General features: G+C 39.9%; 1 protein-coding gene across 1 annotated transcript in view; it reads left to right on the forward strand.

Annotated features, from left to right (window-relative positions):
• vwde (von Willebrand factor D and EGF domains) overlaps positions 1–24,262 on the forward strand; it is a 35,318-nt gene extending 11,056 nt beyond the window's left edge. Inside the window, exons 3-33 of the mRNA XM_053647104.1 lie at positions 423–616; positions 2,319–2,550; positions 2,668–2,733; positions 7,676–7,908; positions 8,115–8,204; positions 8,318–8,447; positions 9,272–9,486; positions 9,649–9,722; positions 9,869–10,145; positions 10,400–10,596; positions 11,101–11,885; positions 12,344–12,480; positions 12,566–12,712; positions 13,529–13,633; positions 15,087–15,201; positions 15,474–15,724; positions 16,480–16,699; positions 17,422–17,559; positions 17,776–17,850; positions 18,045–18,188; positions 18,351–18,740; positions 19,160–19,255; positions 19,360–19,455; positions 20,051–20,146; positions 20,356–20,451; positions 20,939–21,034; positions 21,479–21,574; positions 22,039–22,134; positions 23,178–23,273; positions 23,406–23,503; positions 23,627–24,262. Coding sequence (XP_053503079.1) covers positions 423–616; positions 2,319–2,550; positions 2,668–2,733; positions 7,676–7,908; positions 8,115–8,204; positions 8,318–8,447; positions 9,272–9,486; positions 9,649–9,722; positions 9,869–10,145; positions 10,400–10,596; positions 11,101–11,885; positions 12,344–12,480; positions 12,566–12,712; positions 13,529–13,633; positions 15,087–15,201; positions 15,474–15,724; positions 16,480–16,699; positions 17,422–17,559; positions 17,776–17,850; positions 18,045–18,188; positions 18,351–18,740; positions 19,160–19,255; positions 19,360–19,455; positions 20,051–20,146; positions 20,356–20,451; positions 20,939–21,034; positions 21,479–21,574; positions 22,039–22,134; positions 23,178–23,273; positions 23,406–23,503; positions 23,627–23,635 — 5,090 coding nt within the window. The 3' untranslated portion in view covers positions 23,636–24,262. The remainder of the gene's footprint in view (positions 1–422; positions 617–2,318; positions 2,551–2,667; positions 2,734–7,675; positions 7,909–8,114; positions 8,205–8,317; positions 8,448–9,271; positions 9,487–9,648; positions 9,723–9,868; positions 10,146–10,399; positions 10,597–11,100; positions 11,886–12,343; positions 12,481–12,565; positions 12,713–13,528; positions 13,634–15,086; positions 15,202–15,473; positions 15,725–16,479; positions 16,700–17,421; positions 17,560–17,775; positions 17,851–18,044; positions 18,189–18,350; positions 18,741–19,159; positions 19,256–19,359; positions 19,456–20,050; positions 20,147–20,355; positions 20,452–20,938; positions 21,035–21,478; positions 21,575–22,038; positions 22,135–23,177; positions 23,274–23,405; positions 23,504–23,626) is intronic.
• Positions 24,263–24,969: the final 707 nt, after the last annotated feature.

Genomic DNA, 24,969 nt, shown 5'->3' on the forward strand with positions numbered 1-24,969 from the left:
AACTGAAGTTACACCTTTTACCCCTTTGTTATTTAGTATCTCTGGTCACATTTTGAATAAGATATTAGTATCACATTTAAAATGAAATATTTATTGGGTAAATAACCATTAATATTATAAATATTATGAATAATATTTTTTATTAACTATTAATATCAATATCATGTCAACCAACACCCTCCTTCATTTACAGACACAGTATGTATGTAACATTATGGAAGAAAATGTTTTCCATTTCACATTCTTTTTTTTGTTCTAGGTAATCAATCTGTGTTTTCATATACATCAAATATGTAAATAAATCTGCAGAAACTGCATTACAACATTTATATAAATGAGCTTTTTTTACACAGGAACACTGTGTTTCTGAGTAAATATATGATGATATTGTGATTTTTCTCTCTGTGTGTGTGTGGCCTCAGTGGAACCTTCTGAGTGCAGTCCAGGGCGTCACACGGTTTTGCAGAACCCATACCGGAGCACAAGCTTCAGCTCTCAGCAGCTTCTCCAGGCTGGCCTGCAGGAGAACCTCATCTGTGACCACTCACTGACACCTGGCTGGTATAAGTTCCAGATCTTTGATAAACCAGCTCAAATGCCCACCAAGTGTGTAGAGGTACAGTAAATATGTCTCATTTACCTAAGATCAGATGCTAGTGTCAAGCTCAAATGTGCTGTAACCTCGCATGCTGTATGCTCACATGCAGATTTTGGAAAATTCCTGTAGAGTTCAGATGTTTTAAAAAGTTAAAGTACATTGTAGTTATTTAAGTGGGGCTTCCAATTTCCAATGAACAGTAATACACGAGCAAAAAAGAACAGCAAAGCTTTTAGTCTTGTTGGTTCCTTTGTTCCTTTTCACACAAATCCAGAATCATAGGTGCAGTTTTTTTTATGCCAAGAACACAAGAAAGTTGTGTTTACTAGACAGCATTTAATTTAAGCAGCCTGGTGATATATTTGATTTGCAACATACCATATTTATTTGAAATGAACAGCAAGGCTTCGTAAATTTTTAATCCCTGGATTACCACTGGCGTTCTGTTATGTAGTGCACTACATATGTATGCTATGTTGAACTATTCCCTATTACTATTACTATTGTGTAAGCAAACACACTAAATAGAAAGACATTTTTAATCTGGTTAATCAAAAATGATCAGTGTTTATAAATTGTGCAATATATTGTGCAGCATTGGAACAAGATATTTGCAATAGCTAATGTACTCTACAATTGAAGGTAATGTGTAATGGGCCATTTCTAATTAAAAACATTGTGCCTCTTGTACTCTTAGTTTTTGTGCATCCAACCCCTTAGTTCACTAATATACAGCATTTACAATCAGATTACCAAATAGTCAGTACACGAGCTATATGTTTTTTATGGGCAGGTTTCCACATGCTTGTACTTACACATATGTAAAAGTTACAATATATATGGGCAAAAGTTTGTGGATACCGGACCCTCACACCCATATGTGGTTCTTCCCCAAACTGTTGGGGAAAGTTGGAAGCACACAATTGCTTTTTGAATGTCTTTTCATGGGGTCACAGTGGCTTAGTCATTAGCACGTTTGCCTCACACCTTCAGGGTTGATTCCCACCTCCACCCTGTGTGCGCGGAGTTTGCATGTTCTCCCCTTGCTTTGGGGATTTCCTCCGGGTACTCCGGTTTCCTCCCCCAGTCCAAAAACATGTATTTTATGCTGATTGGCATTTCCAAATTGTTTGTAGCATGTGACTGTGTGTGTGACTGTGCCCTGCGATGGGCTGGTACTCCTTCCTGGTTGTCCCCCACCTCGTCCAAGTCCCCTGGGATAGGCTCCAGGCTCCCTGCAACCCTGTGTAAAATAAGCAGAACAGAAATGGATGGATGGATGCATACTATAGGATTAGGATTTCCCTTCACTGGAACTAAGCGGCCCAAACTTGTTCCAGCATGACAGTGCCCATGTGCACAAAGCAAGCTCCATGGTTTGCCAAGGTTGGTGTGGAAGAACTCGAATGGCCCTGGCCTCAACCCTATTGAACACCTTTGGGATGAACTGGAATGCTGACTGCACCACAGGCCTCCTCACCCCACATCAGCGCTCGACCTCACTAATGATCTTGTACCTGAATGAGCACAAATCCCCACAGCCATGCTCCAGAATCTAGTAGACAGACTTCACTGAAGAGCATTGGCTTTTCTAAAAGCAAAGGGGTGTTAGGGGAATAGGATGTTCAAAAAGCACATCTGGGTGTAGTGGTCAGGTGTGCACAAACTTTTGGCCATAAAGTGTATATTGAGAAGCTGTTACTTTCTGTGATCTGCCTAGGTGAATCATTGTGGTACCCAAGCTCCAGTGTGGCTCTCTCTAGCTGAAGGGGAGACCCTCCCACACCCCCTGGAGGTTAAGAAGCTAACTGCTTGTGCTACCTGGCAGTTGTTCAGTGGGCCCAATAAGGAGTGCTGTCTGTTTCGGATGCCTGTCTCCGTGCGTAACTGCGGGCAATTCTATGTGTATCAGCTCCAGCCTACACAGGGATGTATGGCCTACTGTGCTGAGGGCAAGTCATCCTGCCTCCTAAATATACAGAGACGGTGTATATTAATGAAGTTTATTTTTCATTATTAGTACTTTACATATGTTTGTTAATGCATTTCCTTGAATTTTATATGCACAGAAATGTCAGATTCCACTGAACCAATCTGTGAACCAGAGCGCAGGAACAGAGATGGAAGTTGCAGCGGTAAACCCAATAATAGTTTATCATAATTTATTGTGCAATCATTTCTCTCTTATGCTATTAAAAATATTTTTGTGACATTATACCAAACCCAGTGACTTATGTGTCCACTAATTCAGTGCTGATTTATCTAGCTCTAAACTGTTTATGTGAGAATTGCATTATATATATATATATATATATATATATATATATATATATATATATATATAAAAAGATTATGGAATTATTTCTTGTCTACATTTTTATTTTTAGAAGCGTTTTGTTTTCTAGAGTTTCTTTTTTATGCGAGCCAAAATAGCTACGGTCAAAGCTGCCAAATTGGCAGAATGTCTTCTTAATGAACTTAGCATATGTGTTTATGTGTTGTGTTTTAGCCTGTGATGTTGCCATGGCATCTGTTGGAATTGAGCAATGACTCAGCTGGTATCAGTGGAGTCTCTCACTTACTGTACAAACAGAACTTCTTCACAATTGTTTGAGTTCCTCATTACTTTGTGTTTTGTGAATATGGAGGCTGTAGTTATTTATAACTTAATTACAGTCCCCTCTGAAACTATTGGAACTTCAAGGCCAATTCCATTTGTTTTTTCTGTAGACTGAAGACATTTGGGTTTGAGATCAAAATATGAATATGAGAAGAGAGTGTAGAATTTCAGCTTTTATTTACTTGTATTTATATGTAGATGTGTTAAACAACATAGAACAGAGTATATTTTGTATCAAACCACATTTGTAGGCAAGCAAAAATATTGGCACGTCAGGTGTTTCCTGTTATCCGGGTGTGTACCGTTAGATTGATTGTTTAAAAAATCAATAGCTCTGAACATCTACTCTTGGTTTTAGCCTTCAGTCTCACCTGTGAAGACTGCATATGTTGTTAAAAAGGATAAGATCAGAGAGCTGTCTTTGGGAGAAAAGCAAACCATTGTGCAGCTGAGACAAGAGGGAAAATCAATCAGAGGCATTGCACAAATATAATGTAGCTATCCAACAACTTGGGGAAAGCGTGGCATCACTGTGTGAGGAAATCCCACTTAGCTAGCCAGGTTTTAGATATCTTCACATAGACTGACTGTTTGTTAACCCTTTCTCACAGTACACAGGCATACCATTTCACCAGTGGAATGGAAATCACCTTATCGGACATTTTATCACTGCAAGTCTGTTATAAGTTTAGTCAGGACACTGTTGGGTTTCTGTGTGTAGAGTATCCTGACTCATTTGCTTTGCTGCTGGTGAGCAGGGCGATGGGAAAGGGAAGGGTTGTGAACCCTCTGCTGGGCAGACATCACTGGTACAGAGATTAAACCGACAGCACTTAACTAAAAAAGTATAGCGTTTTTGATAGTAAAATGTCTGGGTTACGCATGTAACCCTGTTCCCTGAGAAGGGAATGACACGTTGTGTTTAGCATAACACTATGGGGAGCGCCTCTCGCGCGCAACCGGCATCTGAAGCTTGTGTAAAATCATGCCTATTTATAGGCCTTCCATGATCAGGTGACGTGGCAATTAAGCGCGTCGCGTGATATAAATATGGCACCTGTGAACCGCGCCATCAGCCTGTATTATCTGAAGCGAAGACACAATTCACAGGCCTGCTGTTGTATGACAAAGCTATGCAACGTCTCATTCCCTTCTCAGGGAACAGGTTACATGCGTAACCCAGACGTTCCCTTTCAAAGGGAACTTCGATGTTGCGTTTAGCATAACAGTATGGGAATGAGAATACCCACTCCATCATACCGAGGGTATGGCCTGTTCAAAAAGACCCAAGCCCGAGGGTCACCGCAAGACACTGGAGCCCGGGGCGGAATGAATATCCAGGCTGTAATAACAAATGAATGTGTGTGGTGTAGACCAGGCTGCAACAGCACACACATCCTGTGAGGATACCCCTTTGGTCAAAGCCTTCACGGAGGCGACCGCCCTAGTGGAATGAGCCCTTATGCCCAGAGGCGTAGCGAGACCACGCGCCTCATAAGCAATAGAGATTGCTTCCACTATCCAATTGGAGATGAGCTGCTTTGACACAGCATCACCTCTACTGTCAGCTGTTCCCTTTAAAAGGGAACTACAACTGCCATAATGAAATTATAACATTTTAACCTAGTAGGCTAGGTAAAAATGAAATACTTGTTTGTTTTTAATAACAACAACAACAACAACAACAAGTCACCCCAAAACAGGCAGAAATTCCATGTTTTGGCTTCTGAAAAAAAGAGCTAAACTCTTTTCTCCAACATGATTTTTGCAAAAACCTAGCCTAGACAAGCTTTAAAAGCAAATGAAACACAGATTCCCCCTTCATGTTGCAGTTCCCATGGTGACAATGTCACGAATGCTGTCACGAATCGAGGTTGAGCCAGAAGCAAGTGCAGATAATGACATTTATTGAAACAAACATACTATGAAACAAAGACACGAACACAACTTGGTATAACACTGTGGCATGAAACAAAAACACCGAGACATAAACAACAAGAGTCTAAGACAACGAAAGACAAGCAAACAGTGCAGACAAGGACTATATATATATACACACACACACACACACACACACACACACACACACACACACACGAGTACTCATTAACAAAACGTGAGTCAGGTGCAGGTGGTCATGTGACAGCTAGTGCAGTGCAGTGGCTGATGGGAAGTGGAGTCCAGAGTTTCTTGATACGTGACAGAACCCTCCCCCAAGGGCGCTACTCCCGGAGTGCCCAAAATTATACGTCCTCCATCGGGTGGTCCTGGCCCCCTGGAAAAAATGTCCCCAGCAAAACCAGGAGGCCGGGCGGCTTCCACAACGGCACAGGGAGGCTGAGATACTTCCTCAGCTGAACATGAAAGCGGGGCGACGTCCTCGGCAGAGCATGAAAGCGGGGCGACGTCCTCCACGGGACAGGAGAGGGGAGCGATGTTCTCCATGAGACTCAAGGGGGGAGCGAGGTTCTCCGCGAGGCCAGGAAGAGGAGCGAGGTTCTCCGCGAGGCCCGAGGGAGGAACGATGCTCTCCGCGGAGCATGAGGGGGGAACGATGTCCTCCGTGGAGCAGGAAGGGGGAGCGACATACTGAGAGAAGCAAAGAAAAGGAGCGACGTCTTTAGCGGAACATGGAGGCAGAGTGACATCCTCAGTGAAGTAGGATGGCAGAGAGACGACCTCAGCCGAGCAGGAAGGCAGAGAGACGTCCTCAGCCGAGCAGGAAGGCAGGGCGACGTCCTCAGCCGAGCAGGAAGGCAGGGCGACGTCCTCAGCCGAGCAGGAAGGCAGGGCGACGTCCTCAGCCGAGCAGGAAGGCAGGGCGACGTCCTCAGCCGAGCAGGAAGGCAGGGCGACGTCCTCAGCCGAGCAGGAAGGCAGGGCGACGTCCTCAGCCGAGCAGGAAGGCAGGGCGACGTCCTCAGCCGAGCAGGAAGGCAGGGCGACGTCCTCAGCCGAGCAGGAAGGCAGGGCGACGTCCTCAGCCGAGCAGGTAGGCAGGGCGAAGTCCTCAGCCGAGCAGGGAGGCAGGGCGACGTCCACAGCCGAACAGGGAGGCGGTGCGACGTCCACAGCCGAACAGGGAGGCGGTGCGACGTCCACAGCCGAACAGGGAGGCGGTGCGACGTCCACAGCCGAACAGGGAGGCGGAGCGACGTCCACAGCCGAACAGGGAGGCGGAGCGACGTCCACAGCCGAACAGGGAGGCGGAGCGACGTCCACAGCCGAACAGGGAGGCGGAGCGACGTCCTCGGCGGGGCATGAAAGCGGAGCGACGTCCTCGGCGGGGCATGAAAGCGGAGCGAGATCCATAATAGGGGAGAGAGGGTGGGAGTGGGTCTCCGCCCTGACCACCGACTCCCCCTCCGGTCGGCGTGACTTGACGTAGTCCTTTATGAACGCCGGGTGTGGCCTGGTGCATGGTCTGTCCAGCTGCGGCAGGCCTAGCATGCGGTTATTCTGAGTGAGCAGTTCATCGGTCCTTCTTCCCTTCTCCAGTAGTCCTATATACCACTCCGCATATGCTGCAAACCAGGCGTCCATCGTGGTGATCTGCTGCTTCTGATAGTGGGTCTTTCGTTCTGTCACGAATCGAGGTTGAGCCAGAAGCAAGTGCAAGATAATGACATTTATTGAAACAAACGTACTATGAAACAAAGACACGAACACAACTTGGTATAACACTGTGGCATGAAACAAAAACACCAAGACATAAACAACAAGAGTCTAAGACAACGAAAGACAAGCAAACAGTGCAGACAAGGACTATATATACATACATGAGTGCTCATTAACAAAACGTGAGTCAGGTGCAGGTGGTCATGTGACAGCTAGTGCAGTGCAGTGGCTGATGGGAAGTGGAGTCCAGAGTTTCTTGATACGTGACAATCACCGTGTGTTTATGTTTTTGTTTCTGTACTAGTCCTGCCTCTGCCCTATCCTGTCATTGGCTTGTTACCAATTGTGTCCACCTTTTTTTCTGTCAGTTTTTGAGTAGTTAGTTTTTGAGAGTCTCTTTACATCGAGCTGTTTTTCTGTCTTGTTATGAAGTCTAATCATGCATATTTGTATCTTAAAGCACTGTATGGGCCTCCTTTTCTTATTTTCTGTTTCTGAATTATGGTTTTTCTACTTTTACCTATGTTTCAGTCTTGATAATGAATAACACCTGTCTGATGTTGGTCTCCAGTATTTTGACTCAAGCTAGGGACTCTAATTACGATTTCTGGATTTACTTTAATAAAGCACATGTTGAGTTTACACATGTGTTTTGCATATCACTGCCATTTCAGATGTATTTATGAAATCTATTTCTGATTTCTTTAAGGTCAGCTGTCAAAACATCTGACAGGTTTTCCCAGATGTGTAGCTAACATAAATGCATTGAGCATACATTTTAATTGCACACTTGATAGGGGGACATCTTAATTCTTCTAATTCTCCTTTTCACTTGCCAGATATGCAACCTCCATCTCCATCAGTATCAGAGATCATGGCTGAGCTGTCAGGCCTCAGCGTGTTGTTGAAGTGTACATTTGATGGCCATAGTGGGAACAGCTCTCTAGGATTTGTGGTGTCCTGGTGGCGTCTTTCACCAAATGGAAACAAAGAGGAACTCATGCAGGAGACAACCTTACAGACTTCAGCTTTTATCGAGCTGGATGGCATCAACCTTCGGCTTGGAGACAGGGTAGACTTTCTATTTATAATTTTATAGAACAACATATACAGTTTACATACAGTACATCATAACTACAAAGTGAATATATGTACATACACTGGTGCATAAATAATAAAGTAGGCTGCCACACCATTTATATATTTTATTAGTAGTAGTAGTATTTGTTCTATTTACCATGTTGTATATGGACATAGATTTCCTGTCATTTTGTACAGATCTATTGCAGTAGCTCCAGTTTCTTTCTAGATGCCCCAGACAGACAGAGTCATGCAGTGGAGAGTGAGGAGTTCTTTGCAGGGATTCGAGTATGTTCAAAGACATCCTGTTGTTTTTTTTAGTTTTTTCTTGATTTCTATATGGTTAGACTAATCATTACAACATGTAACATCATAGCTTCTTTGCTTTGGTTGGATTGTAGCTCCAGCCCAAACTTGACTCTATCTTAGAGGATGGAAAGGAGCATGAGCTGGTCATAGAGAGCACTGTTCCTGTACCCTGTCTTTCAGAGACATGCGCTCTTCCATTACAGCTCAGCATCAGCAGCCAAGGTACATATATCTGTAGTACTACCATACATTCGTTGTACAGTAACTATGGTGTTCTCTGGAAATTCCCCTTCTGCTACTTATTCTATTGAGTTGTAGAGATCTTTTTGATAATCACTAAATATTATAAGCATTAAATACTGTACATGGTATTTAAAATAGAAAGCAACACTTCACATTAAGCTTACCAAAACTGACATTATTTAATATATTGTCATCAAACCATGTATATCAGCATTAACACCCCAATAAGTAACTGACACTTTATATATATATATATATATATATATATATATATATATATATATATATATATATATATATATATATATTATATATATATATATATATAAGAAGAATAAGTTACAAAATCAACACCTGCATTAACCAATGTTCAAACCATCTGTGACTAAAATTAAACCTGACCAATCCAGCAAATTGAATCACTGTTATGTGTTATTGTTTCTACTGTGCACACCAAGAACTGGCAATGAATGTATACTTATGTACACAAGCTTTCAAAAACAATTTGCAACCAAGTAATTTAACCATCACGCAACACAGCATGTGTAATCAAAGTGTAGTGCTGAAAAAGTTCAACCGTAACTGTCACCTGCTCTAACCTATGGGATCAACTTCATCACACAGTGAAAAAATACTTAAAGAAGTTGCGTTTCTCAGGGTGTGTAATTAGCAAGCACAAAAGCATATGACATTTAATTATCTCTTAAAAACAGTGTTTATTTTGACAAAGACAAAGTTACTTTCAAGCTTTGGTTCTGTAGTTTAAATTTGTGCATGTCTAGCCTAATGTGTTGTTTATTTAGATGAGGCGGTGCTGGGTCCTGATCTGGTTCTGTCCTCCTGTGAGGTGAAGCTGTCTCATACTCCTTGCCATAAGGGAGTGTGCAGCCAGGTGCTGCTTCACTACAGCGCAGTGACCGATATCAGCAAGGATGGAGACAGGAGCACTGAGATATCCATCAAACCTATAGTCAGCACTGTGTTCCTCTGGAATGGATATACACCAGAAAGTGTGCAGGTATTAAAAAAGATATTGCTCATATATGTAATGATCTATTTTTATATGATTTATATATATATATATATATATATATATATATATATATATATATATATATATATATATATGTGTGTTTATGTGATTGGTTTTGGGTTTTTTTTTTTGTTTTTTACTTTTTAGATCATCGTGAAAGATATTCTACCTGCTTATTGTTACATTTTCACTGATCCTCACATCATAACATTTGATGGCAGGTACAGTAATACATCTACAACATGCATGACAAGGACATTCGTGAGTGAGTGAGTGAGTGATGTTACAAGCCAGATCCACATGTTTTGGAGCTAAAATGGTACTGGAGGCACTGACCAATAAACACTTGCTTGTTCCTTGTTCCTAGGAGGTATGATAACTTCCATATAGGCACATTTGTGCTGTACAAGAGCACAATTCGGCTGTTCGAAGTGCACGTGCGCCAGTGGGAGTGTGCTAGTATAACAGCCCACCCCACATCCTGTGTGTGTGGCTTCGCAGCCAGAGATGGAACCGAGGTCATCTCCTTTGACATGTGTAATGGATTGTCTGGAGAAACAAAGCCACGCCTCTTAGTGAAGAATGGAGACCTGGCAAAGAGCAGCATTCGCATCACTGAGTCTTATCAGGGTCGCAAAGTCACTGTAAGGCACTGTTACCTAAATGAAATGATTAAATAGGGTAGTGCTAGTAGTAACTCTTGTGTACAATTGTGAGTTGCAATATTATACTCTGTGCATTGTTAAATTGAGAGACTCAGGATATTTTTCAAATATCTTATTTAATACAGTATTAAAATTGGAATACTTCACATGGCCTGGTGCAGAAGAAAGAGCAGCACTTGTTAGAAACTCTCTCTCTCTCTCTCTCTCTCTCTCTCTCTCTCTCTCTCTTATAGCTGACATTCTCTTCAGGTGCATTTGTGCGGGCGGATATAGCTGACTGGGGTATGAGCCTGACTGTGATGGCCCCTGGTTCTGATCGGAGCCACACTGAAGGTCTTTGTGGAACCTTTGATGGACAACCACTCAATGATTACCACAGAGCAGGAGGGGAAACTTTAGAAGACACTATTTCCTTTATTAATACGTGGAGGTAAGACTTCTTATTCATTTTTTTATGAACCTGATGAAATATTTTTCATGATAAATTTGAATGTGCGAGGATTTGGTTGCTGTTTTCACAATGCGGTTTCTATTTTGTCTGATTTCGCAGTAATAAACTGGTAGGTTAAGGTACAAACACTAACTCTGTCCCAAACCTAATCTTAGTTTTCATTATGTTTTATACATTTAAATTGAGCTAAATTAGTACACGTCTGAGCACACTGCCTTTTGTTGACCATTTTTGAACACTTTGCACTGTTTTACCATGGGCAAGGAAAAGCATCACATTAAAATATCTCTTTTTATGTCACACAAGAATAGTGATTAAAAAAATCATATTTTCTATAGAACCAGTTGCTTATATGATCTTCCTGCTTTTTTGGTCAATAATTTTAGGAACATTTGAATTTCATGGCATTTATTATAAATCATTCTGTGCCATACAGTGAAGATAGACTTTTAAAGGAATGATGTTAATGTTTTTGTTCCCTAGGCTAGCACCAAGCAGCAGCTTTTTTGACAAAATCCCAGCCTATGAGAGCGGAATGAGCATCCGGCACTTCTGCCACTGCGAGAAGGAACCACACCAGTCAAGCCTTAGAGGTCATCTTACCTCCAGCTCTTTCCCCTGTTCTCATTTGGCCCATTTTCGCTCCCCTTCCATAATCCCTGCTCGGGATGTCACAACACAGTATATCAGACCCATCAAGCATTTCACAGGAAGTGCCAGGAACCGTCCCAAGGCACAGCAAGAGGATACTGGCACCCAGAACCGAGGGAGGCGTCAGAACCATAAACAAGCTCCATCGTCTCCTGCCTATCAGAGTGTAAGCCAGTCAGACCCAGAGGGTTTTAACTATTTCTTTCCTGAAGACCAAGTTCTATCCACACATCCTGAATTACCAGCACCAACGTGGCCTACTGAGTCTGGCCTGACAGAGGCAGATGCCCAGCGGCTGTGTGGTGATGCCTTACGTAACTCCACTGTGGCACTTGGCTGTGTTGGCCTGTTGGATGAGGTGATGGAGAAGGCACTGGAGATGTGTGTGGTAGACCAGCAGCTGAAGGATGAGAGAGCCTGGCTGGGAGCCACTGTGCCCCTTCTGGAGAATGAGTGTGAGAGGAGAGTAGTGCAAGAAGAGGGGAGAAGGGAGGAGCTCCGGGACATACTCACCTTCCTTAGGTGCCCGAACCTTTGCAGTGGCAATGGACAATGCACCAAGCATGGTTGCATGTGTTTTCCTGGGTTTGGCTCATATGACTGTAGCCAGGTCTCTGGTGAGTCCAGAAGGGGTAAACCTGCATGAAAAAATGTTTTTAGCATTAGAATCTATTCTTTAATCGTTTTGTGAGAATGGGACAGCAAGTACAGATACTATGATTTCCCACAGCAAACAAAATGTTGCTATATTATTTATGAATTATATTATATAGAATTATTATAGATTATTTATCCCACCTTGCTATTGAATTCACTATTGAATCTGATTTAATCATTTTAATAATTACAATTAAATATTTATATAATTATAGCAGTTTATAGTGATAACTAATTCATCCCACAGGTGTTCCACAAGATTATTTGTCACTATAAATGGATAAAAATCACAAGTCATTCATTGATGAATATTTTTTTTTATTGTAATCATTGGCAAAGTGGTATAAGAGGAATAAAACATTTCAGTGCATGCCATTATTGGAAAACAATAACAGTATTATCTTCAACATTTTTGCAGATCAGACCCCAGAGATCACAGAACTGGAGAGTGGAGGACTCTGTGATTTTAAACACAGCTCCTGTTCCACTGTCAAAGTTCTTGGGAAAGGCTTTAGAAACACATTTGAACTCAAATGTGAAGTCATGAAGGAGAAGGTGAAGTCTTTCTCCACTCTTTTATTAATTTGTGTTTTGTATAGTTGGACATATCTCTGTGTACAATGTGTCTTTTTTTGTACAGATAGTAGATGATGAGTGGTCACTGAGTGATCCTCTGATGGTTCCTGTGTTGTTCTTCAGCTCCTCTGCTTTAGAATGCCAGCTCCCTGTTGAAGATGTGCAGTCTGGTGGTGTCCATCACCCACTTGTCACTCGTTGGCAAATCAAGGTGCCGTTAAACCTTTTATATTCTGAGAGGCATGGATGGTTCCACACTTCCAGTTCTCACTCCTTTAACCGAATATTAACATAATCATTTTTATACCGTTCGCACTATGACTTGAAAAATTTGAAAGTCTCTGTTCACAAGTGGCGAATATGTAATATGAAACCTGCTTTTCAGTGGCAATAATACATTAATCATTTTAAAATAAGAAACCTTGTTTTGACACACTAAGACAGATAACATTTGAAAAAAACTTACTCATCAAGAATAATTAAATAGTAGAAATTTGTCTTCTGTCACGAGTTGGACGTAATGGAGGTTAGGACGGATGCAAGTGCAGATAAGAGCTTTTAATAAAGAGAGGAAGGCAGACAAATCCAAATCATGAGACAATAGCGTGGTCAAAAACAAGCAATGGGTCAGGCAATCTGCAAACAGGCATAAACGAGGCAAGGCAAGAATCGAGAACGAGAAACAAGAAACAAGATCAAAGACGATGAATCAAAACGAGGACCAGGGTACAAACACTTGGTATGGTGACCCTCAATACTTCGCAAAGAGTGAATGCCTGGAAAGTCCTTTTAAACTGTGGTGTGATTGTGTGTGAGATTGGATGCAGGTGTGAGTGATTAGAATGAATGAGTGTTCTGGGAATTGCGGCCCATGGCGGCCATGTTTGTAAGCGTCCGTGCAGGATTGGAAATATAGTCCCTGGTTTGCTATGATATGACATCTTCAAGCAACAAAAAAGGATGCCTGCAAGTTTAATACCTGAACTTAATGTTTTGAGCTACTTTGTCTTCTTTCTGCTTTGCACAGGTTTCTAATGATGGCTACAGCTTCAGCAATGCCAAGATATTCACACTGTTTGATGGCACATGTCAAGAGTGCACGCTCAGCAGTGTGGTTCAGTGCACTTTAAAGGTGTGTAAGTGTAAGATATACATACAGAGATGTCTACACAGTAAGATCTTCGGAGCTAGCATTAAAGTATTAGTCATATATCACATATATGTGAAACAATAAGTAAACCCAATGAAAATTATTGGCTTTTTTTGACATATTTGGACAAGCAAACATTTGATCCTCCTTGAAACAGTGCCTATTAATGACGTTGATATACTTAAACAAAACCACAGGGAAAATTTGCTTTTTCAATCATTTATTCAACAGAAATATCAATAGATGTGTTATTCTTCTGTGGAAAAAGTAAGTACATCCTTGGCCCCAGAAGCTATTATTGTCCCTTTAGCAGAAATAACTTTTTGCTCACCCGTCACTAACATTGGCTTGCTAGAATTTTTGATCATGCCTCCATGCAATATTCTTTTCAGTTGCAAGATGTTTGAGGGTTTTCTTGCACATACGGGGCAGTGGTAGCTTAGTGGTTAAGCTGCTGGACTTCTGTCTGGAAGGTCATGAGTTCACATCCCAGCACTGCCAAACTTCCACTGCTGGGCCATTGAGCAAGGCCCTTAATCCTCAACTGCTCAGTTGTATAAATGAAATAATGTACGTTGTTCTGGATAAGGACGTCTGCCATATGTAAATGTTTTAATTTTCACATTCATACAATCTGGATTTCTTGAAGGATGTAAAAGTGTAGATGCTTTTCTGCATTTTTATGTTGTCTACTGACATATTTGTGGAGCTGCCACATTAAGCAATTATTATTTATTTCAGTACACGCACACATGCTTGCAATCATTACAAACATGGAAAATTGCTTCACTGAACATCAGTTACCTCAAATCTTAAAAGGCATTCCTCTGAACCATTATGTGTGTTTGGAAACAATTGAGCAGACTTTTGGCCACTGTCTTTGCACTGATCAGTCACATACAGTAATAATGACGTGATTCTTTTCTATACTGTATACATACTGTATAATGGAAGGTTCTCCTTCTCTTTATCAGTATTTGTTACAAGATGTTCAAGGCCCAAACATTTTTTATATGAGATTACTTCTATTTGCATATGAAATTTCCAAGTCTGGCACTGATAATTATTATAATGATCTTTATTTGTATAGCACCTTTTATGCAGAAAACGCAGCTCAAAGTGCTTCACAAGACGATTAAAAAGGCAATAAAAGAAAATACTAAACTTTAAAGTAGGGACTTAATATGGACAGCAAATAATAATGTACAAGTCATTAAGAAACATCATTAGAAAACTGAAAATTAGAGTAAATAAAAGCCAAACAATACATAAAGTACATAAAGAATGAGAGTAAATCAGAATAAAAAAAAAAAAGTTTATAAAAATGTTAATAAAATGATTAATAAATGTATCCAGTTAATTCTATAGGCATTGGTTATTTTATTTATTCTTAATTCAGTATTTGCATTTGGATGTGTTTATTCTGCCTTCTCAGAACAGCAGCTGTAGCATTGATGGTCAGTGTTATGGAGAAAGTGAGCACAGTCCCAGCAGCCCCTGTCTCATCTGTCGACCTGATCTCTCCCAGTACACCTGGTCCATTAGTGAGAGTAAGACACTGCACTGTATACAGTTTATATTAAATAAGAGTCATCTGTGTGACTACTGATGTTGGGGTTCAAAGACCACTGATTCTCATCACTGTAACCTTGTGATAATATCCTCTTGTTCTTCCTGTCACGCAATATGTATGTCTACTGTATATTCAATGAGTAGGAACCACTTTAAGTGAATCCTTCTGCTTCTTTATCATCAGTGATGTATTATAAATCTAGACCTTAGTGTATAAGGTTTTATTTTGTGTTGTCACATTGTTTTCCAGAAAACAATCCTCCCGTGTTTCATTCAGAGCAAACCCAGCTGCAGACATTTTATGGGGAAAACTTTGTGTACCAGTTTGTTTCAACTGATCCAGAAGATTCTGCAGTTCTGTTCACGCTGTTGTCTGGACCCAAAGATGCTGTTCTCTCTCCTGCTGGCCTGCTCATCTGGAAAGCCCAGTCATCCTCCCCTGTGACCTTTGAACTGGCTGTGATAGATGACTGTAATGCTGAGACACAGGCTGTTGTAAAGGTGAGGTCTGGTTTGCTTGTACTGTTAAACCCACACTCACTTTAGGTAATCCATGAGTCCATTTAGTTTTCTTAAAACTTCATGGTGAGCATTTGTTCCAGGAGCACAGAGAAGCTAATAAACTAAACAAAACAATACATTTTCCAACATATGCTACATACTTAAAATAAATGTCTGAATACTTATCTGTATGTGATGCATAACATTTTAGAAGAAGAATCCTGTATTCATTACATATATATTACAGCATACTGAAATACTTTTCTTCATGTATCCAGGCTTGTTAGGGAGTTAGCGTCAGAGCACAGGGTCAGCCATGATACGGCGCCCCTGGAGCAGATAGGGTTAAGGGCCTTGCTCAATGACCCAACAGTGGCAGCTTGGTGGTGCTGGGGTTTGAATCCCGACCTTCTGAGCAATACCTCAGAGCTTTAACCGTTGAACCACCAGTGCCTTTTTTAGAGCATATCATGACCACAAGAGGGTAGCATGTGGCTTTCTAAAATGTGAATTCACCAATATTATACTTTATATACATACTCAGCTCAGGTTTCTGCAGGATGTTCAACAGAATTAAAAGAATACCATGTTTTGCAATAATCTCTGTGGCTAATATAATGGAACTTTCTGGTTGCTTACATCAAATTAACAGCTTATGGACAGTGATTTTTAGCCTTTAACTTCATATTAAAAACAGTGCTATTGAGACTGATCTTATTGCATCTGAGTAATTTCAGCACATACATATTTCCCAGGTCTCAGTTCGCCACTGTGACTGCTACCACGGAGCCTCGTGCGTGACCAACATGAACTTCCCTCCTGGTAGCGGCGAGTATCTGTGTGTTTGCCCAGCTGGTCTGGAGGGAGAGAAATGTCAGCTTAATGTGAATGACTGTGAATCAAACCCGTGTCAGAGAGGTGAATGTGTGGATGGACTGAACACTTTCACATGTCTCTGCCCAGCAGGTGTTACTGGTACATACTCATACTTTTACATATTTAAAGTTTTTTGTATGGTACAGAAGCCCTAAGTGCCCATGCATTATTATTATTATTATTATTTTCTTTCTTGTTTTCTCTCAACATGATCTCAACTTAATTTTCTCATGATCTCGACATAACAAAAGTTGTTTTCTCGTGATCATGATTACATTTTTATGTATACTCGACATAACAACATGTTTTTTTTTTGTTCTGGAGGCAGCAAAAGCTTAGCGCAATCCCACAGCATCATGGATGAACAAATTAGTTTTTACTTTAATCAGAGACCCACTCGAGCTGAAATAGCTCTGTGTCTGTCAGTGATTGACGACTTCCACATTAGTATAAAAGGGGACACCCCTCTCTCTTAATGTGCAGATAAAGTCCATCTCTACACCAGGCAATGATTACATTTATAATGGCGATGGCGAAGACGCCAATGTGCATGCAACACCAGTCCCATTCACAAGGCGCCAGATATTTTCATGATAAACTGATGTAATGAGAAAACAGCTTTTTGTTATGTCGAGATCACAAGAAAACAACTATTTTGTTGTGTCGATATCAAGAGGAAATTAAAGTCAAGAACACGAGGAAACAAGAAAGAAAAAATAATAATGCATAACTATTGAAAGACATACCGATCAGTGAGATAAACATTTGCTATCATGCTTAAGGTTGGTTTAGGCCTTTTTGATGCTGTGTGTTTACTGCAGGTGTGATGTGTGAGGAGGACATTGATGAGTGTGTGTCAGCTCCATGCTTCCCTGGGGTGTCTTGTAAAAACACACAAGGGTCATTTTTGTGTGGACCCTGTCCAGATCACTATACCGGGGATGGGACAAACTGCATCCGTGAGTTCATACCTCGAAAGTTTCACAATCCTTTTTGAGCAATTTGTACTTAAGCTCAGTGACTGTGAAAAAAAACAAAACACTGATTTGTCCAGACTTCGGTGTCATCATCATCATTATTACTATTATTATTAGTAGTAGTAGTGGTACTAGTAGTAGTAGTAGTAGTAGTAGATGTGCCTCCTCTAATGGAAATTGGTTGTACTGGTTTGAAAGGCAAATCTAGACACAGAGACCGTACAGAAGATCAAGGAGTCAACCTCAGACACTTCAAACCCAACCTCAGCCCAGGTAGGAGCCTTAATTCAAATATAGACCTCAAAGTGTGGGAACACTGCAGATTCACGTCTATACTAAGACCTTACAGACTGTATTCCAGCTTGCTTCAGAGGTTTGTCAGCTATCTGACAAGTTAGCATTTTCCTTCTGACTGGAATGCAATGACATTTTTGTTATATATTTAAAAAGTTTTTTTTCTTCTGTAGCTCAGAGCCCGTGTTCCAGTCAACCTTGTTACCCAGGAGTCCAGTGCTTTGAGAGTGTGTATACATCTGCTGGATATATTTGTGGTCCCTGTCCTCCAGGTCTCCAAGGCAACGGACAAACCTGCACGTCAAGACCAGAAAACAGTAAGTAGAGATAAAATAAGACATGGCTGTTCTGGTTATGTCACAGAAAACAGACCAGTGAAAAGCAGATTATCCTTGAAAGTGTCTTTATAATTCAGATCAAGGTTATTGATTTGAATGTTGAATATTTTAGCTGCTCAGGCTTGGCCTTCTGACCTTCAGAACATTTTACAGGGCTAACACCAGGCACTAGAGAAGGGAACAGATCTGATGTCCTTTTCTCTTCATCATTCTCCACTTCCTCCTCGTCTCAGAAATCCACTGACCCTTCTATTATAGCTGAGAGGCCTCTATTCAACAAGAAGACACCATCACTCATTGATAGAAAGACTTATTTAAGCCCTGTTAACCATGATAACAGAACGGCAACAGCTTCTGGTTCTGGAGGGCAGCTTCATGAGGAGGACACAGAGCCTGTGGTTGTGGAAGATGGCAGGACTTGCACTGACTCTTCCTGTTTTCCTGGTGTGCCTTGTGAGCCTTCTGCCACTGGACACTTCAAGTGTGGCCACTGTCCTAACGGATACAGGGGGGATGGAATCACCTGTAAAGGTGAGCTAACCTCCTAATGATTGGCCTTCAAGTCCATTAAAGTCAGTGGATGACTATATGCATGGATGATATTTTTTTTGTATACCAGTGTCTTCAGTGTAAATGCTTTGTAATGGTCAGTCAGTTTTTCGTTACAGGAAAGTCTTCAGGTTAGAGGACTTTGCGGTTTCTGGTTTCTTGGTACAAGCTGCATTTCTTTTTGTCATTTTAACTTCAAGAGAGAGAAAAAAGAGAGGGTGATGAGGGAATGGAAAAAAGTATAACGTCATTCTATAATAAACAAAAAAGAGAAATCATTGGGAAATTGCTGTGGTATAACAGGAATAAAACACTTCATCACACCATCCCACAAAATTCACAAGTTTAGTTTATAAGAATGTTATAACATGCACAATTGTGGTTTTGTGCTCTGTGTGCAGCCATGTGTCGTTATCCGTGTGGTCAGAACATGGAGTGCTCTCTGCCTAATACATGCACCTGTAAAGAAGGATACACTGGATATAACTGCCACATCGGTGAGCTGTGTTTCCTCCATTAGCTACTATCTTCAGCAAGCTTCACACATAACACACTATCCTTATATCAAACCACGGTCTTAAAATCTGTTCCTTTCTATCAGCTGTGTGTCGCCCTGACTGCAAGAACAGAGGGAGGTGTGTCAAGCCCAATGTGTGTGAGTGTCCTATAGGCTATAGTGGACCAACCTGTGAGGAAGGTAGGATTTGTGTTCCATATTTTTTTTACTCTTTCTCAATCATTGATATTCTAATGCATGACATTTCGGAGTGAAATTTATGATGAATTTATACAATACAATATAGTTTCCACACTGCAAAAAAAAAAAATCATATCTAAGCAAGTGTAAATATCTTGAATATAGTCAATTGTATGTAGGGTTTCCTATTATAAGATTAAAATAAATCAAATCTAAAATGATTACCCCTTTTTCCAGACATTTTTACTAAATTCAAGTTTTACATTTTCTTATTCTATTGGCAGATAATTTAGCTTCTTTCTAGAAATAAATGCTTAAAATGGCCTAAATTGAACAATAGAACAAGGCTATTTAAAACTTGAAATTAGTAAAAAAAGTAAAAATAAATAAATAAATAAAATAAAAAGTCTACAAATTGATGAATAATCTTTTGAATTTGGCTTATTGTAAACTTCTAATAAAAAATAATAGATTAGTTGAACTATATTTAAGATATTTTAACTTGCTAGGATGTCATTTTTTGCGGTGCATCGATTATATTGTCATGTGTATAGCTGAAAGTAGTTCAAAATGTTCTCTTTGCTTTGCCCTCCAGCAACATGTGATCCACCGTGTCAAAATGGAGGCAGTTGTTTGTCCAGAAACCTGTGCACCTGCTCCTATGGCTATATGGGGCCACGGTGTGAAATAAGTGAGCAGAAATTTCACTTCTTTTTATTTCTTTAAGCGGTGCATTCTGAAAACAGTGTTTTACCTTAAAAATCTTGTACATTTTAAGCTTTATGTGTCATTTGATGAGATTTTGTCTAGATTTGATGAGATAAAGCTCTAAGATCCAGTTTTGTGATTCTCAGTTTAAGAAACTGCACATTAATTCCGTCTGTGGCTGTGTGTCTGCAGTGGTGTGTACTCGGCACTGTGAGAACGGTGGGGAATGTGCATCTCCTGAAGTGTGCAAGTGCAAGCCTGGCTGGTATGGACCAACTTGTAACTCAGGTACCTGCTCTTATCCTTTAGTACATGTGTGTAGTAAGGTATTAACGTTGTTATAGGAAAATAATCAATGGTGGAATCAGTTTTGACCGTTAATGTTAAATAATCTCCTTACAGTAAGCTTTACCTATCAACGATTATACATTTTCTTTTTCATTGTTAAATAACAACAGGTTTTTGTTTGGGTTTTTTTTTTTTCATTTATTATTTGGCTTAGATTATGTCACTCAAAACTTGTTTCAAAGCTTGTACTTTGTTTCTGTGCTTGCACTTTTATTCTCATCAACAATCCTATATTCCATTAATATACAAATAAAAACACCTGTAACCTCACATGTGCCCATCAACCTTCAGATTTCTACACACTCATAGCAATTCCCCTGAAATGATTGTAAAAAAATATTTTAAAATATTTAGGGTGACTTAAATAGCAACTAGGGCCCTGGCTCGACGCTGTTCAGTAATCATTTGTAATCTGTTTGTCTTTCAGCTGATTGTAAGCCTGTGTGTCTGAATGGTGGCACCTGCATCAAGCCTAACATCTGTGCATGTCCAAGTGGCTTCTATGGATCACAGTGCCAGATAGGTACAGCGCTAGAGTGTTTTCTGATCCTTGATATCTGTGATACATTTACAAAAGCCTATAGTCAGGAACAGTGTGTGTGCGGCAGAAAAAACCCTGGATAGGATACCAGTCCATCACAGGGCACCATGAACACATACATTCACATTCACATCCAGGCGTAATTTAACATAGCCAGTCCACCTACGGGCTTGATTTTGGGACGTAGGAGGAAACCGGTTGAACGAAGAGGAAACCCACACATGTACAGATGCCAATATTTACTCATATTACGTTATTATTATTATTATTATTATTATTATTATTATTATTGCTTTTATATTTCATTAGATGCCATTAGCTGTTTAATTTGTAGATCTGCTTAATTGTCTACCTAATGGATCCTTTGTTCTGCAGAACAATATAAAAATAAACGAATAATGTAGAGTGCTGTATTTTCTGTTGTAGCTGTGTGCAACCCTCCCTGTAAAAACCGTGGTCAGTGCATGAGGAACAACGTGTGCTCCTGTCCTGAAGGCTACACTGGCAAGAGATGTCAAATGAGTGAGTGTTACATGACTACATTTATTACATTATAGCCCCCCAGACAAAGATATTCGCATGAGTTAATTGTTTCCCAATGCTCGGTTATACCTCCCCTGACCTCCGCTCTTCCACTGACTATGTGTGTCATTCAGTTACAGTTTGTGGTGCCTGTTTTTTGGATCCAATTTGCCTTTCTCACAAGTCACACACAGATTTGGCCTCGTACACACTATGGTAGTGATCCTGGAACGTGTCAGTGTTGTGTTCTACTTGGACGTAAAGCACAAAAGGCTACGTTTTAAGTTGCATTTATCTCTGTGCACAACCTATTAATGTTTTGTTTCATTTTTGTCTGAAAGTTTGGTTACATACAAATGTTTATCATTTCATATTGTCCTGGGTTTCAGTTACGAGGAACACAAGCCCATTTTTGCTAAAATAGTTTCGACTCTCGTTTTACTCTTGCACATGTTTGTGTGTAGGTGTATGTGATCCGATGTGCATGAATAAAGGAAAGTGCGTGGGTCCAAACACCTGTTCCTGTGCTTCTGGCTGGCGGGGGAAAATCTGTGATGTCCGTAAGTGAACTTTTACAATAAATAAGACACGTCTTCTAGTCTTTAACATGTTTAATATACTGTACAATATGCTGTAAATTTACGGTATTTATTTTACAGCAAAGTGCTGTTTTATTATTTTACAGGATTGTACAGTATACGAGTAGTCAATTACAGTTGCACTGGTTTACAATTAAAAAAAAAAAAAACAGAAAATGCAATGCATGGTGGGATGTCTATCGCTTTTGGCAGGGATGTGAATTAAAAAAAAATCTCCTTGTGTTGACCTTGAATTTAACATTATATGCTTGTAAAAAGTTGAATCAGTGCAAGTATGTTAAGCTAGTTGTGGTGGCTCAGTAATTACAGTTGTGAGTTTAAATCTCATTATAGCAGAGGCTGCCATGGTTGGGTCCTTGAGCAAGACCATTTACCTTCTGCTCAGTTAATAATAATAATAATAATTCCTTAGATTTTTAGAGTGCTTTTCTAGGCACTCAAAGCACTTTACATTGTATGGGGGTTTCCTAAACTATCACTAGTGTGTAGCATCCATCTGGATGATGCGACGGCAGCATTAGTGCACCAGAACGCCCACCACACACCAGCTATTAGTGGAGAGGAGAGGAGATGTAGCCAGTTCAGACATGGAGATTATTAGGGGGCCATGATAGAGAAGGGCCAATGGGGGAATTTCGCCATGACACCGGGATTATACCCCTACTCTTTACGATAAATGTCCTGGGATTTTTAATGACTACAGAGAGAGACAGCCAAATGAGCAAATGTACTGGATTTATAATTACATTTTAAGTATTTTACTTGCAAAGTTGTCAGTATATTACTGGAAAACATACTGTAAATGTTTACTGGAAAAATGTTTTGTAAATATTTTATTTACGGTAAGTTATAAATGACTGATTATTATAAATAATTATTATTACAAGTTTACTGGCAACTCTGTTGTACATTACTCTACAGTAAATGTTTTATACTGTAGGTCATGAGAGCATTACAACATCTTAAGCATACACATTAAGCATAATCTCTGTTCTGTATGAAAGTGGTTTGCTTACAGAAGTGTATAAATGGAGGAGAGTGTGTGGGACCCAACACGTGTCACTGCCCTGCTGGATGGGAAGGCTTACAGTGCCAGACTCGTAAGTCTAACTGATATATTTCTGATCATTACACTGTAATATATTACATTTTTAACCTTTCATGTATTGGATTTGGCCTTTTGATGATTTTCTGACACATAACGATGAGAAATACTGTACCATTAAATACAGCCATGTGCAAGCGCAAGTGCCAAAATGGAGGAAAGTGCGTGCTTCCAAACTTCTGTCAGTGTCGCTCAGGGTACACAGGATCAACCTGCGCTGCCAGAGTAAGCTGAGTTTCTTTATACTTCTTCTCTATTTTTAGATTATTATTATTACAGGCCATACTTTGAAAATATATTATATCATGAGCATGGAACATAAAGTAAGTCTGAACTTTGTATTTCCAGACCAGATGATGAAAGAAGAAGATACATATGAGGAGATGGTTTTATAGACAGTGTCTGTACCCACCTCAAAGTCCACAGGAGTGGTTATGTGTGTGAGAGAGAGTCCGTGTCCTTAAGTGTATGTAACTGTGTATATGTTCATGAATGTGTATCTCAGGCAGCAGCCAAGAAAAGAATGTTTACCACTTGAAATGTTGCTTTTTGCTATGATCACACATCTAATTGTGCAGTTTCACTCTGCTGTTTTGTCACGAGGTGAGTGCACTCAACAAAGTGCGTCTGCCAAGTGTACTTCTCACGAGAGTGTTATCTTATTCTCCATTTTCAGCTGTTAATGTCATCGTTTTGTTTTTTTTTAAGCTGTGTAATACACACTGTATAAGAGAAATTGTAAGGATTTACTGTATATGTGTGAGAGCACACAGGGTTGTTATGGCTAACAGTGACCTGAGAGTCTAATAGACTGAGCTTTTATTCTATACAGGTCCATTTCTTAAAGAAATTAATGGAGCATTCTTTGTTTTACTTTATTTTATTGATTTTGTAAAACAACAGTTATAGAGAAATATATTATGCTTTAGGTTTATTTGATGTATATGTATTTTATATTGGAATATAATAAATGTTAATGTACCTTTGTAATCTTGGTGATTTTGTGGGATTTTTTTTAACTGGTTTTAAAATATGAAGGTATTTGATATAAAAAGAATAAAACACGACAGGGTAGACTGTCGGGTGGTGTGTTGGATTATTTTCCTATAACAGCAGTGTTTTATTCCCCTTACAGTGATTTGGCAATGATTTCTATTTTTAATTTATTTAGTAATGTTTTTTAACCATTTATAGTTACATTTAATGTTATTGAATATTCACAAACACTTTATCAGTTATGTATCTGTTATCAGTTACATTACAGCAGTTAGAAACAGTTGTTCCCTCACCAGCCTCTCATTTTTCTCTCTCTTGAACTTAATAAGTCAAAAAATATATCTTGTTATGTTATAGAGGGACTGTAAGGTGCAATGGGTATTCCGTACATTACAAAATTTAGGGTACGGTTTACACATGGCAGTATTTTTTTTCTTACCTGACACTAGGGGGGCTCCGTAGAATCCTATAGATTTGATTTACAGAATTTTTTTTTTGTAATATACAAGAGCTCCATGAAGTTCTCTATCAGAGATAAATGTTTTCATTTATTTACCATCATACTGAAAGGAGACATAATCCTGTCTCTCCCCTGTGTGCGTGGAGTCTCCCCATGCTTCGGGGGTTTCTTTCGGGTTCTCCGTTTTCCTCCCCCAGTCCAGAGTCATGTGTTGTATGCTGATTGGCATCTCTAA

The sequence above is a fragment of the Ictalurus furcatus genome, chromosome 17, assembly GCF_023375685.1.
Source record: "Ictalurus furcatus strain D&B chromosome 17, Billie_1.0, whole genome shotgun sequence".
Lineage (NCBI taxonomy): Eukaryota > Metazoa > Chordata > Actinopteri > Siluriformes > Ictaluridae > Ictalurus > Ictalurus furcatus.